At 39.1% G+C, this 14,808-nt stretch overlaps 1 protein-coding gene across 1 annotated transcript in view; it reads left to right on the forward strand.

The window, feature by feature from the left end:
- Positions 1-652: 652 nt before the first annotated feature.
- The window catches only part of EDARADD (EDAR associated death domain), an 82,827-nt gene continuing 68,671 nt past the window's right edge, over positions 653-14,808 (forward strand). The window contains exons 1-2 of the mRNA XM_059882646.1: positions 653-1,091; positions 9,675-9,776. Of these exons, the coding sequence (XP_059738629.1) occupies positions 9,761-9,776 (16 nt within the window). The 5' untranslated portion in view covers positions 653-1,091; positions 9,675-9,760. The remainder of the gene's footprint in view (positions 1,092-9,674; positions 9,777-14,808) is intronic.

The following is a 14,808-nucleotide window of genomic DNA, read 5'->3' on the forward strand; positions in this document are numbered from 1 at the left end:
GATCTTTATGGTGGCATGTGGGACCTCTTAAGTATGGCATGGAAACTCTTTGGTTGTGACATGTGGAATCTAGTTCCTTGACCAGGCATCAAACCCCGGCCCCCCACACTGGGAGTGCAGAATCTTAGCCACTGAACCACCAGGGAAGTCCCGAGAACCTTTACTTTAATAGGCATCTGCCCTCATTGTTTGATTTCTCACTATATGATGATCCACACTGTATTCTCGTCTGTATATTTGCTCCCACCTCTCCTCACCCCAGCTCCCATTCATTTAAGGGCTAACAATACTTTTGTTAGTTTTGTGAACTTTACAACTCAAAAGGATCTCTTCCTGTCATATTTCTATTTTCTCTAAACTTTTTATAGCACTTACTGTCTGTATCAATCATTTGACAATCCATTATCCAGCTTTATATATTTTTCACTTCACCATCTGTACATATCTTCCCAAGAATATGTTAGTTTTTTGAGGTAAGGGATATGCCTCTTTAATGAAATGATATTTAAATTTAAAATTATCACTCATTTTATAAACAAAAAGATTTGCTAATTAATTTCTTAGGCATTGTCATCATCATCATGCTTAGTTCATATGGCCTTCCATCATTAAGATTTTGATAGCAAGAAGCAGCTCTGGTGGATTTTGTTGATAGTTTGGAGTTGGGTATTTCCTTTCCCTCATGTGGAAGGTTAGAGGCAGCCTGACTTGGGCATTTCTTCTCCCAGGCTGGTGAGGCTCTCATAAAACCCCAGTAGTTTAGGCTTTCTAAATAGTTTCTCTGGAGGGCAGGTCTTGCTAAAAACAGAATGTTCAGGGCTTCCCTGGTGGCTCAGCTGGTAAAGAATCTGCCTGCAATTCAGGAGACCTATGTTTGATCCCTGGGTTGGAAAGATCCTCTGGAGAAGGGAACGGCTACCCACTCCAGTATTCTGGCCTGGAGAATTCCATGGATTGTATAGTCCACGAGGTCACAAAGAGTCAGACACAACCGAGTGACTTTTACTCACTCACTCTGGGTATCTCAAATCATTCCTTTTCCTGCTTCCCCTGCTTATATTCATTGTAAGAACCTGGCCAAAATCCTGAAGGTAAGGTAATTCCCTGATGGTCCGGTGGTTAGGACTCGGTACCCTCACTGCCGAGGATCTGGTTTCAACCCCTGAATGGGGAACTAAGTTCTTGCAATCTGTGAAGTGCAGCAAAAAGAAAAAAAAATCTTGGAGGTAAAACTCATAAATGTGCCCCCTGACCACCTCCCCAGAGTTTTTATCTCTCAGACTGGTCTACACTGAGACCTTCAGGATTTTTGTCAGTTGCGGTTCAGGTTTTCCTGTCCTGGTACTGGCTTATGGAGGTGTCTGCTTATGTGCTTCTGTTCTGGTAAATTGTGATTCTCTGTATTGACCCATTGGTCTCTCCAGTTGCTCCCTGACATCACTCCTTTGATCAATTAAAGGATAATTGTTGATGTTTCAGTTTGTTGCACTCTCTGTTAGGAAAGAGTGGTGACTTCCAAGTTCTTTACATGCTCGCCATTATAAAGTTTTACATAACTGAAGGCAAAATAACTATTTTATTGTTGTATTGACCTACTTTTGTGGTCATCATTGATGGATCATAATTCAACCACTCTCTTATCATTGAACATTTAGGTGCTATGCCTGGAGAATCCCAGGGACGGGGTGGAGGGGGTGGGGTGGGGAGGGGGTGGGGCCTCGGGCGGGGAGAGGGGGGAAGTGGGGGAGCGGGGGTGTGGGGGGTGTGGGGGGGCCTCGTGGGCTGCCTTCTCTGGGGTCGCATAGAGTCGGACACAACTGAAGCGACTTAGCAGCAGCAGCATTTTCCTTTATCTCTTTTTTATACTTCAGCTGAAATGATTATCTTCCTGCACTGAAAATTACTTTTTTGTATAGTTTTCTTCTTAGATTCAAAATTCACATCCATAATCCTCAATCCCAAACTCTATTTTTAAAAAATGACTAAAGTATTCATAATCGATTGGATCCGGGGTGGGGGTGGGGGGCGGCGTGGAGAGAGATGGGTACTGGTCTCTTTCGGCAGTTGCACGAATTAAGATGAAAAATCTCTGAACATCACAAGAAGTTGCCTTTTCAACAACTCTCTCTACAAAAAAAAAAAAAAAAAAAGAGAAGGTGTGAAACTGAGAGAGCTTTTATTAAATTACTGGTGATGGGCATCTCCAAGATGCAAGCAAGGTCCATCCATTTCTATTAACCTATGAGAAATTCTATTCTGTAGTGTTCAACCTAAACTTCCCCTTCTGTTTTAACCGATTTAAACCTCTCTTCATGCTGATGGTGCCCAGTGTCATTTACTGATGAGGAAGTACCGGTTTTTTCCACTGAGACTGCTATGTCCCGGCGTTGGTTCTGGTAATTTACACAGAGGTCCTCTGCACTTGTGTTTGCCTCTGGCGCCCCCTGCCTTCCCTCTCTATGAACTTCCATCTCCTGACTCCTCTTCAGTCTTTGCTCCTTTCACAATGTTCCCATTATCCCCAGAGAAAAACCTGGTTGGATAAAACTAATCGGTAACAGCATAAAACTGTTTGCCTTTGAAAAGGGATAAAAATAATATAACACAAAGGAACAAAATGCCAATGGTGTAACTGAAGGAAGGAAGAATCTAAAGTCGAATATGCTGCTGCTGCTGCTGCTAAGTCGCTTCAGTCGTGTCCGACTCTGTGCGACCCCATAGATGGCAGCCCACCAGGCTCCCCTGTCCCTGGGATTCTCCAGGCAAGAACACTGGAGTGGGTTGCCATTTCCTTCTCCATCAAATATGCTAACCACCACTTATTCTGTAAAATGGATTTAAAAAATCAACTACTACTTATTTATTTGAACATTTCATAGTCTGGAAAATGAGAAGAATGAGAACCTTTCAGGTGACTGAAGCTTAGCAAATAGATCAGCCTGTGGAACAGTGTGTGGAGGGGCAAGAGTATCAGGGGGCTTTCCAGGTGGTGCTAGTAGTAAGCAACCTGCCTGCCAATGCAGGAGAAGTAAGAGATGTGCGTTTGAGGAAGCCCAGGTTTCCCTGGGTTGGGAAGATCCCCTAGAGGAGGGCATGGCAGCCCACTCCAGTATCCTTGCCTGGAGAATCCCATGGACAGAGGAGCCTGGGGGGCTACAGCCCATAAGATCGCAAAGAGTCAGAAACAACTGAAGTAACTGAACATTCCCTTGGATCAAAATTGATTTTGTTAAGCAGGTACCTTTATGAAAATCATTTCCAAATTTTCTATTTAAAATTTTTAATTAAATGAGGTATATATAAATTAATATTTATACTATAAAATTAGAACATTACAGGCAAAGCTAAAATCTCCTTTTAATTATTACTTTTTCTCATGCCTGGTCATTTTCCTGTTGCCCAGATATAGTCATTATCAGCCATTGTTATGAGTTTGACACATATCCATTCTTTAAATAAAAACCAGCTTTACTGAGGAATAATTGCCTGATAATCAAGTGTACAAATTTAAAATATACAATTTTATAAGTTTTGACATATGCATATACCTATGAAACCATCACCACAAATACCATGATGCAAGCATATCCATCATGCCCAAAGTCAACTCATTTTCCTTTATAATCTATTCTTCCTTCCCATCCTTAGGCCCAGTAATCCATTGGTCAGCTTTCTGTCACTATAGATAGATTGAATTTCAATAGGTTTATATAAATGGAGTCATATAGCATATACTCTTTTCTTTTTTTTTCCTGGCCTCTCTCACTGAGCATGACCATTTGAAGGTGCATCCATGTTGTTATGTGTATCAAGAGTCCATTCCTTTTATTGCTGAATAGTATTTCATTATGGTGGCACCTGGAGAATCCCAGGGACAGGGGAGCCTGGTGGGCTGCCGTCTATGAGGTCACACAGAGTCGGACACAACTGAAGTGACTTAGCAGCAGCAACAGTGGTAAAGAATCCCCCTGCCAATGCAGGAGATGCCAGAGATTTGGGTTCAGTCCTGGGTCGGGAAGATCCCCCGGGGTATGAAGTGGCAACCCACTCCAGTATTCTTGCCTGGAAAATTCAATGGACAGAGGAGCCAAGTGGGCTACAGTCCATGGGATCACAAAGAACTGAGCATGCACATACATATTTCATTATAAAGATAAGCCTCAATATTTTTACCCATTCACTTGTTAATGAACCTTTGAGTTGTTTCCAGTTTAGAGCTATTACAAATAAAGCTGCAGTAAACATTTGTATTCAAGTTGTTGTCTAGACATGTACTTCTTAAAAACTTGGGTAAATATCATACATGGAACAGCAAGATCATGTGGTAGGTGTATATGTAAAATTTTAAGAAACTGCCAGATGGTTTTCTGAAGAGATCGTACCCCTTAACATGGCAGCCATCAGGGAAGGATGGTTCCAGTTTCTCCCCATCCTTGCCACCACATGATATCGTCAGTCTTTTAAATTTTAGCCATTCTAGCAAGGGTTAAGTCGTATCTCATTATGCATTTAATTAGAATTTCTCAAAAGACTAGTGACGTGACCATCTATTCATGTACTTACTTGCCATCTTCTTTGGTGAAGTATTTCTTTGTATGTCTTGTCCAGTCTCTTTTTTGTTTTGGGGTTGTATGTTTCCTTATGTGTTGAGGGTTCTTTTTATTTTTGAATAAAAGCCCTTTGTCAACTACGTTCTTGAAAATATTTTCTCCCAGAAGTTGCTGGTCTTTGCATTATTCTAACTTTCTATAGAAGAGCAAAAGTTCTGAAATTGGATGAAGCTCAATAATTCAGTTTTTTAATTGATGTTGTATTTTTGGTATTGTACTTAAGAAATCTTTGCTTAACCCAAAGCCACAAAAATTTCTTCTGCTTTCTTCTAGACATTTTACAGTTAGCTTTTATATTTATGAACACCTCTTTTAAATATGCTTTAATTAGGTGAATAACTAAAGGTGGAATAACTGGATCATATAGTAGTGGATCATATGGTAGATGTACATTTAATTTTTAGGAAACTGCAAAACTATATTATATCTGAACTTCATTTTACCTCCTTTATTGGCTTTATTAGCCATAAATCTTATCTGTGTTATTTTGGTGGTTGCTTTAGAGTTTATTGTACACATCTTTAACATGTCACAGTATATCTTTAAATGACATAACAATTCTAAGAACCTTAGAAGAATATACTTCTACTTATTTCTTCCAGGTTTTTGAGCCATTGTTGATATTAATTTTACCTCTACACATGGTATAAATTCCACATACATTGTTACTTTTTTGCTTTAAAAATCTATAAACCTTTAAATACTCTTAATAAGATGAAAATTCCTTTTCTTATTAACCATATATTCATCACGTCTGGTGCTCGTCACTCTTTGCATAGATCCAAATTCCCATCTAGTGCCATTCTGTCTGCCTGAGGGATTTTCTTTAACAATTTCTGTAATGCAGGTCTGCCAGAGATAAACTAACTTAACTTTTGTATGTCTGAAAAAGTTTATTTTGTCTTCATTTTTGAAAAGCATTTCTACTGGGTATAAACTTCTATTGGCAATTTTTTCTTTCAATTATTTAAAGATGTTCCACTGTCTCCTGGGTTGCATGGATGAGAAATATGTTGTTATCCTTATTTTTATCTCTCTGTAATGCATATTGTTTTCCTGTGTCTGCTTTAAGATTTTTATCTTTGTCAGGGGCTTTGAGTAAGTTGATTATGCTGTGCCTTGGTGAAGTCATGTTTATATTTCTGGGGCTTGGGATTCCCTGAGATTTAGTTTAAGATTTTCATCAGATTTGGGAAACATTCAGCCGTTATTTCTTAAACATTTTTGGTCCCCCTTCTTCTTTCCATTTCAGGTATTTCAGTTATATATTTACTAGGTGACTTGAAGCTGTCCCATAGTTAATTTTCACTTTTTAAAAGAATTATTTTTTCTCTCTGAGTTTCATTTTCAGTATTTTCAGTTGCTATGTTTTCAAGTCACTAAGGGCTTCCCAGGTAGCTCAGTGGTAAAGAACCCGCTTGTCAATGCAGGAGACATAGATTTGACATCTGGGTCAGGAATATACCTTGGAGGAGGAAATGGCAACCTACTCTGGTATTGTTGCCTGAAAAATCCCATGGACAGAGGAGCCTGGCAGGCTACAGTCCATGAGATTGCAAGGAGTCAGACACAAATCATTGACTGAGCACATACATAAGTCACTAATCTTTCTTTTGCAATGTCTTATCTGCTGTTAATCCCAGTCAGTGTATACTTCATTTTAGGTATTACAGCTTTAATCTCTGAAAGTTCTATTTTGGGTTTTTAATATTTTCTGTGCACCACCACATCTGATTAGCTTGTTGAACCTGTAGAATACAGTTATGATAAAAGTACTAATGCCCTTCTCTGTGAATTCTAACATCTGTGTCAATTTTGGTTCTGTTGCAATTGACTAATTTTTCTTCTGGGTATGAGCCTGTATTTTCCTTCTTCTTGCAAACCTGGCCATCTGTGTACTCCAGATATCATGCACATACCTGTCTGGGTATAAAACCCTTCATGGCTATAAAACCACCACATAACCCAGCAATCCCACTCCTAGGCATATACCCTGAGGAAATCAAAACTGAAAAAGACACATGTACCTCAATGTTCACTGAGCACTATTTACAATAGCTAGAACATGGAAGCAACCTAGATGTCCATTGACAGATGAATGGATAAGAAGCTGTGGTACATATACAGAATGGAATACTACTCAGCCATAAAAAGGAACACATTTGAATCTGTTCTAATGAGGTAGATGAAACTAGAGCCTATTTTACAGAGTGAAGTAAGTCTAAAAGAGAAAAATGAATGTTGTATGCTGACACATATAATACGGAATCTGAAGAGAGGGCACTGATGAATTTATTTTCAGGGCAGCAATGGAGAAACAGACATACAGAACACACCTATGGACACGGTGGCAGGAGAGGAGGCAGAAGGGGAGATGTATGGAGAGAGTAACATAGAAATTTACAATACCATATGTAAAAGACATAGCCAATGGGAATTTGCTGTGTGACTCGGGGAACTCAAACAGGGGCTCTGTGACAGGCTGAAGGGTGGGATGTGGGGGAGATGGGAGGGAGGTTTTGGAGGGAGGGGACATGGGTGTACCTATGGCTGATTCTTATTGATGTATGACAGAAAGCCACAAAATTCTGTAAAGAAATTATCCTTCAATTAAATTTTTTTTTTAAGTTTTATCCTTTTGGGTCTTACTTTTAAGCTCTGTTAGCTGAACTGAGACCGTGTTTGCTTAGTCTAGGGACTAGGTTTTGCCCTGCTACTGAAGCAAAACATCTGTGCACTCTACCAAACGCCCATGAAATGTAAGGTTTTTTCTCAGTCTCACTGGTACGAACAGCACTATTACTGGCCCTGGGTGAGCACCAGGTACTGCTCCCTCTAATCCTCTCACATATTCCCTCTAACGGTCCTTTCCTGAGTTTGGGGTCACTTCCAACACGATTGTACCTACCATCAGTCAATGTTAAGGAGTCAAGGGGGACTTGCCATGATCTCCCAGCATCTTTCTGTGCAGTCTCTATAGAACTCTGTTCTGTGAGTTAGACAGGACAGCCTTGGTCTCCTCAGACTTCTAGCTGCATCTCTTCAAATCAGGGAGTCCACTGGGCTCTGCCTGGGTTCCCTTTCTCTGCACTGCAACCTGGAAATCCTCTCAAGGCAGTAAGCTGTGGCAGTCTTAGGAATCACCATGTTTATATGCCAGCTCCTGTGGATCACTTTCCTTCTTTGTCTGATGTGCAGTACCTTAAAAACCTGTCATTTCATATATTTTGTCTGTTTTGTTGCTGTTGTTGTTGCTTCAGACAAGAAGGTAAATCAGCATCCTCTTACTCTATCTTGGCTGTAAGGCAAAGGTGGTGTGTATCCGTTTAAAAATTTTTATCTGTTGTTATAGAAAACGAGATTGCTTTGCGTCTACCCCTCATCATTCTGCGAGTTGTTGTTTTCATTTTTTAAAAAAATTAAGCTTATTTTTGGTAACTTCTGTAAAATATTCATTGCACGATTATATCGTATTTATCCATTCTCCTGTTGATGGACATTTAGGTTGTTTCTGATCTTTGCTATTACAAACAATGCTGCAACCAGCAATCTCATGCATGTCTCCTTGCATCATGTGTAAGAGTGCCTTTAGGGAATGTACAGAGGTCAAATTGCTCTCCAGTGTGATCATATGAATTTACATTCCTACAGTGTATGAAGACTTGTTTCTCTACAGTCTTACCAATAATTTATATTAGCAGCCTTTTAAGTTTAAGCCAACCTGCTAGTGCATTATTGTTTTCTTTTGTATTTCTCTTATTTTTAGAAAGTTGAGTCCCTTTTCATAGTTTTACTGACCATTTTTGTTTCTTCTAGGAATTTTCTATTTAGTCTTTGCTTAACCTTACATTGTATTTTATTTTATTGTATTGTATTGTAACTTGTTTGAATAAATTCTTAAAATTTTAGATAATAATCTTATTTTATATGTGACATTATATATTATATAATATTCTATTTTATAATTACAAATAAAATATTTTATAATTACATTTTATTTTGTATCTTATAATTTTAAAATAGAACATTATTTATAGAATTAGCTTCTCTGAGTTTATACCCTGTTTTATGATTTTCTATTGTCTTAATGGCACAGAATTTGAATTTTATGTGTTCAGGTTTATCAGAATTTTATGTCTTATGATTTTTCTCCTTAAAGAAAGCTTTTTCTGTTACAAAAGTTATTCAGAGATTCTCACATATTCTGTCTTAATAATTTTAAAAATGTTTTAAAGTGAGATATTTAATCTATTTGAATTTTACTTTTGTATATACAGTGAGGCAGGAATACAAATTGTATTGTCCCTATAAATAGCAAAATATCCTCCTAATACTGTTTCTTGAACTGTCCATCTTTTCACCATTTAACTGTCTCTATCATATAGCAGGTTTCATTAATCCACTGTTAGTATTGATGTATAAGATCTTGCCATCTTTGAAGGACATTCCCTCTCTTTGCTATTCTTTTTCAATGTGATCTTGACTTTACCTTTCCATATGAATTTGCAATCAGGGTCATGTTCCAGGAAAAGGTCTTGTTAGTGTGATTCAGTTTATATAGAACCTTTAGATTCCTTGCAGGCATGCTAAATCCCTTCAGTCATGAATTTGTTCCTAGTTATTCTATAGCTTTCATTTCTGCTGTAAATGAGATCATTCCTGCCTGGCTGGTTATCCTTGGTGTACAAGAAAGCTGTTGTGGAACTTTCTCTCTCCTCTGACCTAGATTGACTTATTAGTTCTGAAAGTTCTCAACTGACTCACTTGGATCCACCTTTGTGTTTTAGCTTAGAATAAATTCTAAAGTACAAGTTGTTACATTAATTTTTAAAATGATTGGTGATTTTGTAGATTCCAGAGTCACCAATTTGAGCCTGTGTTCTATATTCTCAGGGCACAAAACACAGGAAATTATGCACTCAGGTGCTGACTGTGCAATTTTTAGTTGATCTCTGATAATGCTCATTTGCCCTTCTCACAGCAAAAACAAAACAAAATCTCCTCTAGCTGATTTTTGTTAGTTGGGTTTGAGGTTTTAACATATCTGTTCATCTCTTTGTATAGACTTTCTCTCAAAATCTGGAGCATGAAATACATTGTTATATATAAAGATAAGAAACCAGCTGGAAATCATACCATGTCAAGGCACCATGACACATGTGTGTGGTGAGTAAGGATTTCTAGAACAAATTTTAGTGCTCGCTGCCCAGTCTCAGCTTTTCTCCTTGTCCCTCTTTTTCTCTTCCCATCTCTCATACCCCACCCATGGCATTCTAAATGTTTTAGCTAAATACCATACTAAGAATCACCCACACTGTGTTGTTCCCTTTTGGGGAAACCAAACACAGCACAAAAACTGTGGTTTTCTAGCTCAAGCATCTTGATGTATAGATAATTCAAAGTAAGCTTATAGGTGTAGATAAGAGAGATTTAATCTTGTGTATGTAGAAGGGCAGGCATTGCATAAGGGAAAAGTAGAAGAACCTTTAAAAATGATTCATGCATAAATCAAAGCTACAGTGAGGTAGCACCTCACATTGGTCAGAATGGTCATCATTAAAAAGTCTACAGACAAGAAATGCTGGAGAGGGTGTGGAGAAAATGGAACCCCCTTATACTGTTGGTGGGGATGTAAGCTGGTACAGTCACTATGGAGAACAGTAGATAGGTTCCTTAAAAAATTAAAAATAGAAATATAGGATCCAGCAATCCCACTCCTGGGCATATATCTGGACAAAACTATAATTCAAAGGGAATTCCAGCAAAACATCTACTTCTGCTTCACTGACTACACTAAAGCCTTTGATTACGTGGATCACAACAAACTGTGGAAAATTCTTAGAGATGGGAATACCAGAGCACCTCACCTGTCTGCTGAGGAACCTGTATGCAGGTCAAGAAGCAACAGTTAGAACCTGACATAGAACAACAGACTGTTTCAAAATTGGGAAAGGACTACAACAAACTGGTATATTTTCACCCTGATTATTTAACTTCTATGGAGAATACATCATATGAGATGCTGAGCTGGATGACGCACAAGCTGGAATTAAGATTTCTGGGAGAAATATTAACAACCTCAGATACGCAGATGATATTATGATTGGCAGGAAGCTAAGAGGGGCTAAAGAGCCTCTTGATGAAGGTAAAAGAGGAGAGTGAAAAAGCTGGCTTAAAACTCAACATTCAAAAGATGAAGATCATGGCATCTGGTCCCATCACTTCATGGAAAATAAAAGGGGAAAAAGTAGAAGCAATGACAGACTTTATTTCCTTGGGCTCCAAAATCATTGCTGACAGTGACTGCAGCCATGAAATTAAAAGATGCTTTCTCCTTGGAAGGAAAACTATGACTAACCTAGACAGCGTATTAAAAAGCAGAGACATCACTTTGCCAACAAAGGTCCACATAGTCAAACCTATGGTTTTTCCATTAGTCATGTATGGATGTGAGAGTTGGACCATAAAGAATGTTGAACTCCAAAGAATTGATGCTTTTGAATTGTGGTGCTGGAGAAGACTCTTGAGAGTCCCTTGGGACTGCAAGGAGATCAAATCATTCAATCCTAAAGGAAATCAACCCTGGATATTCATTGGAAGGACTGATGCTGAAGCTTCAATACTTTGACGCACCTGATGCGAAGAGCCAACTCCTTGGAAAAGACCTTGAGGCTGGGAGAGATTGAAGGCAAAAGAAGAGGGTGGCAGAGGATGAGATGGTTAGATAGCATTACTAACTCAATGGACAGACAGGAATTTGAGCAAACTCAAGGAGATGGTGAAGGACAGGGGAGCCTGGTGTGCTGCAGTCCATAGAGTCAAAATGAGTTGGACACAACTTAGTGACTGAACAACAACAACATAATTCAAAAAGATACACGCAGCTGTATGTTAATAGCAGCATTATTCACAATAGCCAAGACATGGAAACAACCTAAATGTCCATTGACAGAGGAATGGATAAAGCAGAGGTGGCACATATATACAATGGCATACTAACTACTCAGCCATAAAAAGAAGAAAATGCCATTTGCAGCAACATGGATGCACCAGAGATTATTATACTAAGTGAAATAAGTCAGAAAAAGAAAGGTAAATACCACATGGTATCCCTTATATGTAGAATCTAAAATATGACACAAATGAATCTAACTATGAAACAGAAACTGACTCATAGACAATAGAACAGACCTGTGGTCGCCAAGAGGGAGGGTTTAGGGGAGGGACGGACTAGGAGCTTGGCGTTGGTAGATACAAACTATTACATACAGAATGGATAAACAAAGTCCTGCTGAATAGCACGGGCTTCCCTGATGGTTCAGACAGCAAAGAAGCTGCCTGCAATGTAGGAGACCTGGGTTCTATCCCTGGATTGGGAAGATTGCCTGGAGAAGGGAATGGCTACCAACTACAGCGTTCTTGCCTGGAGAATTCCATGGACAGAGGAGCCTGGCTATGGTTCATAGGGTTGCAAAGAGTCAGATACAACTGAGGGACTAACACACACCTACACTGTATAGCACAGGGAACTATATTTAGTATCCTGAGATAAACCATAATGGAAAAGAATATAAAAAAGAGTATATATGTGTATAACTGAATCACTTTGCTGTACAGCAGAAGTTAACACAACATTGTACATAACTGTATTCCAATAAAAAAGAACTATTTCTGCTTTAACATATGCAGCAGGACATTGCGTCCCTGTCAAACAGTATTCACATCAGCAAAAATGATAATATTGTCCTTATTTAAGTTTTTCAGTCCCTCTGTTAACATTTTGGAATACATCATTTTTATGCATATATGCAAACCTACAAGGGAATCAAATGGTGTGAGACAATGAATGTTTAAAAAGGTCACCAAAAATAAAGGGCCATTTTAAAATTTCAAATGTAAATTTCACTCACATTTGGACAAGGATGTAAATTCACCACTGTAGTAAATTACAGTGTATTGTAAAGATGAAATGGTTCTTGGCCTGCATTCTCTCCTCACCCCATCCTATCCTCCACACAGCTGCCAGACTAATCCTCTAAAAACACCAATTTTCACATGCAACTTTTTTTTTTTTTTAATCATTTATTTATTTTAATTTGGCTGCACTGGGTCTTAGTTGCTGCATGTGGGATCTAGCTCCGTGTCCAGGGATCGAACTCAGGCCCCCTGCATTGGGAGCGGAGTCTTAGCCACTGGACCACCAAGGAAGTCCCACACATGCAACTTTTCAAAAACTAGCTTCCTGGCTTCCTGTTGCTGAAAAATAGTTTCAGGTGCTTTTGTCTGGCATTCAAGGCTCTCTCCCTCCCAAACATTTCACTCCTGCTTATTTCTTCCACTGCATACAGGCTCTGTGATCTTGGGGTATGTAAAGACCCATCTTGAGAATTCCATGGAGGTCCAGTGGTGAAGACTCTGTACTTCCAGTGAACGGGGCTGGGGTTTGATTCCTCGTCTGAGAACTAAGGTTCCACATGCTGTGTGGCCAAAAAAAAAAAACAAAACCCGTCTCCCAGCTGTCCCACTGAGGGCCCCATGCATCTTCCAGGCTTGTTGGCTCATTCAGCAATGCTTAGAAAGGCTATTCCTGGGTCATGTGCCAACCCTTAGAGTCAGGAGGCAGGGCTGATGGTGCCATTGCCTGATCACATGGATTGACTGTGGAATGATGGTTCTCCAGGAGAAAACTGACATTCCTATGAGAAGTTTTATAGCAAAAACAACAGAGACCCATTACCACTGCCTTAACATACTCTAGTCAAACACCAGCAAATACCTGTTCAAATGAACTTACTAACACTCATTTGGGCCTCTTCCACCACACATACAAATATCAAATCAATTCAACTGAGGGATTGTCCCATTCTGGAATGTAAGGAGTCTCCTATGGTCCTAAATCCACATGCTGTCATTGCAGGTCTAACCAGTTTACTGGGTTCATTTGTTCACAATATGCATACCTTTTGAAATAAGGAAGTATAACTTTTTATCTCAGGTTGCATAAATTTAATAACATCCAAAATAATGTAAAATGAGAAAAAGCAACATATTTCAGTGATGAATCAAATAAGCTATATTTTGAATTGCTGTTTTCCCCTTTTGAAGATAACATTTCTGATCACTGTCATTGTCTGTGCAAAGACACAAGACCAGCAGTTTTCCCTCCACTCAAAGCTTTATAAATGAAAGTCTCAAAATTTGCCTGAAAGCTTCCATGGCAAACTGTCAGTCTGAGGGTGGTAACCACCAAGCCACTTGGGCTTACATATGTCTTCAGTCCCTTTTTTTATACACATGTCATTTCCTGTTTTAAACTTTCATCATCTCAGTTCTAATGTGGATGAGTATTTGCAAATCTGACTCCTAAAATTTCAGGGCTTTCTTACTTTGGTTTCCCAGGGCTTGGCATTTTCTTTGGTGCATACAGAGCTATCAATCAATCCATTGATCCATGTTATGTGTGAACACTATAACAAATATTGGTTCATTTCTTGTAACAAAGGGAATAGGAGCTTCTCACAGTAAAGTTAAATTCCAAGGAAAGAATGAAGGCGGGAAGGTAGCTGGTTTATTTGTACCTACTATAAGCAAGGCACTTTTAGGTATTTTTATGTATTTGTTTGTTATTCTTGTTCAGTTGCTAAGTTGTGTCTGACTCTTGGCAACTCCATGAACTGCAGCACGCCAGGCTCCTCTGTCCTCCACCATCTCCTGGAGTTTGCTCAAATTCTGTCCATTGAGTTGGTGATGCTGTCTAATTATCTTATACTCTGCCACCCCCTTCTCCTTTTCCCTTCAGGGTCTTTTCCAATGAGTTGGCTCTTCGAATCAAGTGGCCAAAGTATTGGAGCTTCAGCAACAGTCCTTCCAATGAATATCCAAGGTTGATTTCCTTTAGAATTGACTGGTTTGATCTCCTTGCACTCTAAGGGACTCCCAAGAGTCTTCTCCAGCACCACAGTTTGAAGGCATCAATTCTTTGGTACTCAGCCTTCTTCATAGTCCATCTTGGGTGGATTTATAACTTCACTGAGTTACAAATTATAATTACAAGCCATGAAATTAAAAGACGATTACTCCTTGGAAGGAAAGTTATGACCAACCTAGATAGCATATTCAAAAGCAGAGGCATTACTTTGCCAACAAAGGTTCGTCTAGTCAAGGCTATGGTTTTTCCTGTGGTCATGTATGGATGTGA

Source organism: Bos taurus, chromosome 28, assembly GCF_002263795.3.
Source record: "Bos taurus isolate L1 Dominette 01449 registration number 42190680 breed Hereford chromosome 28, ARS-UCD2.0, whole genome shotgun sequence".
In the NCBI taxonomy this organism is placed as follows: Eukaryota; Metazoa; Chordata; class Mammalia; order Artiodactyla; family Bovidae; genus Bos; species Bos taurus.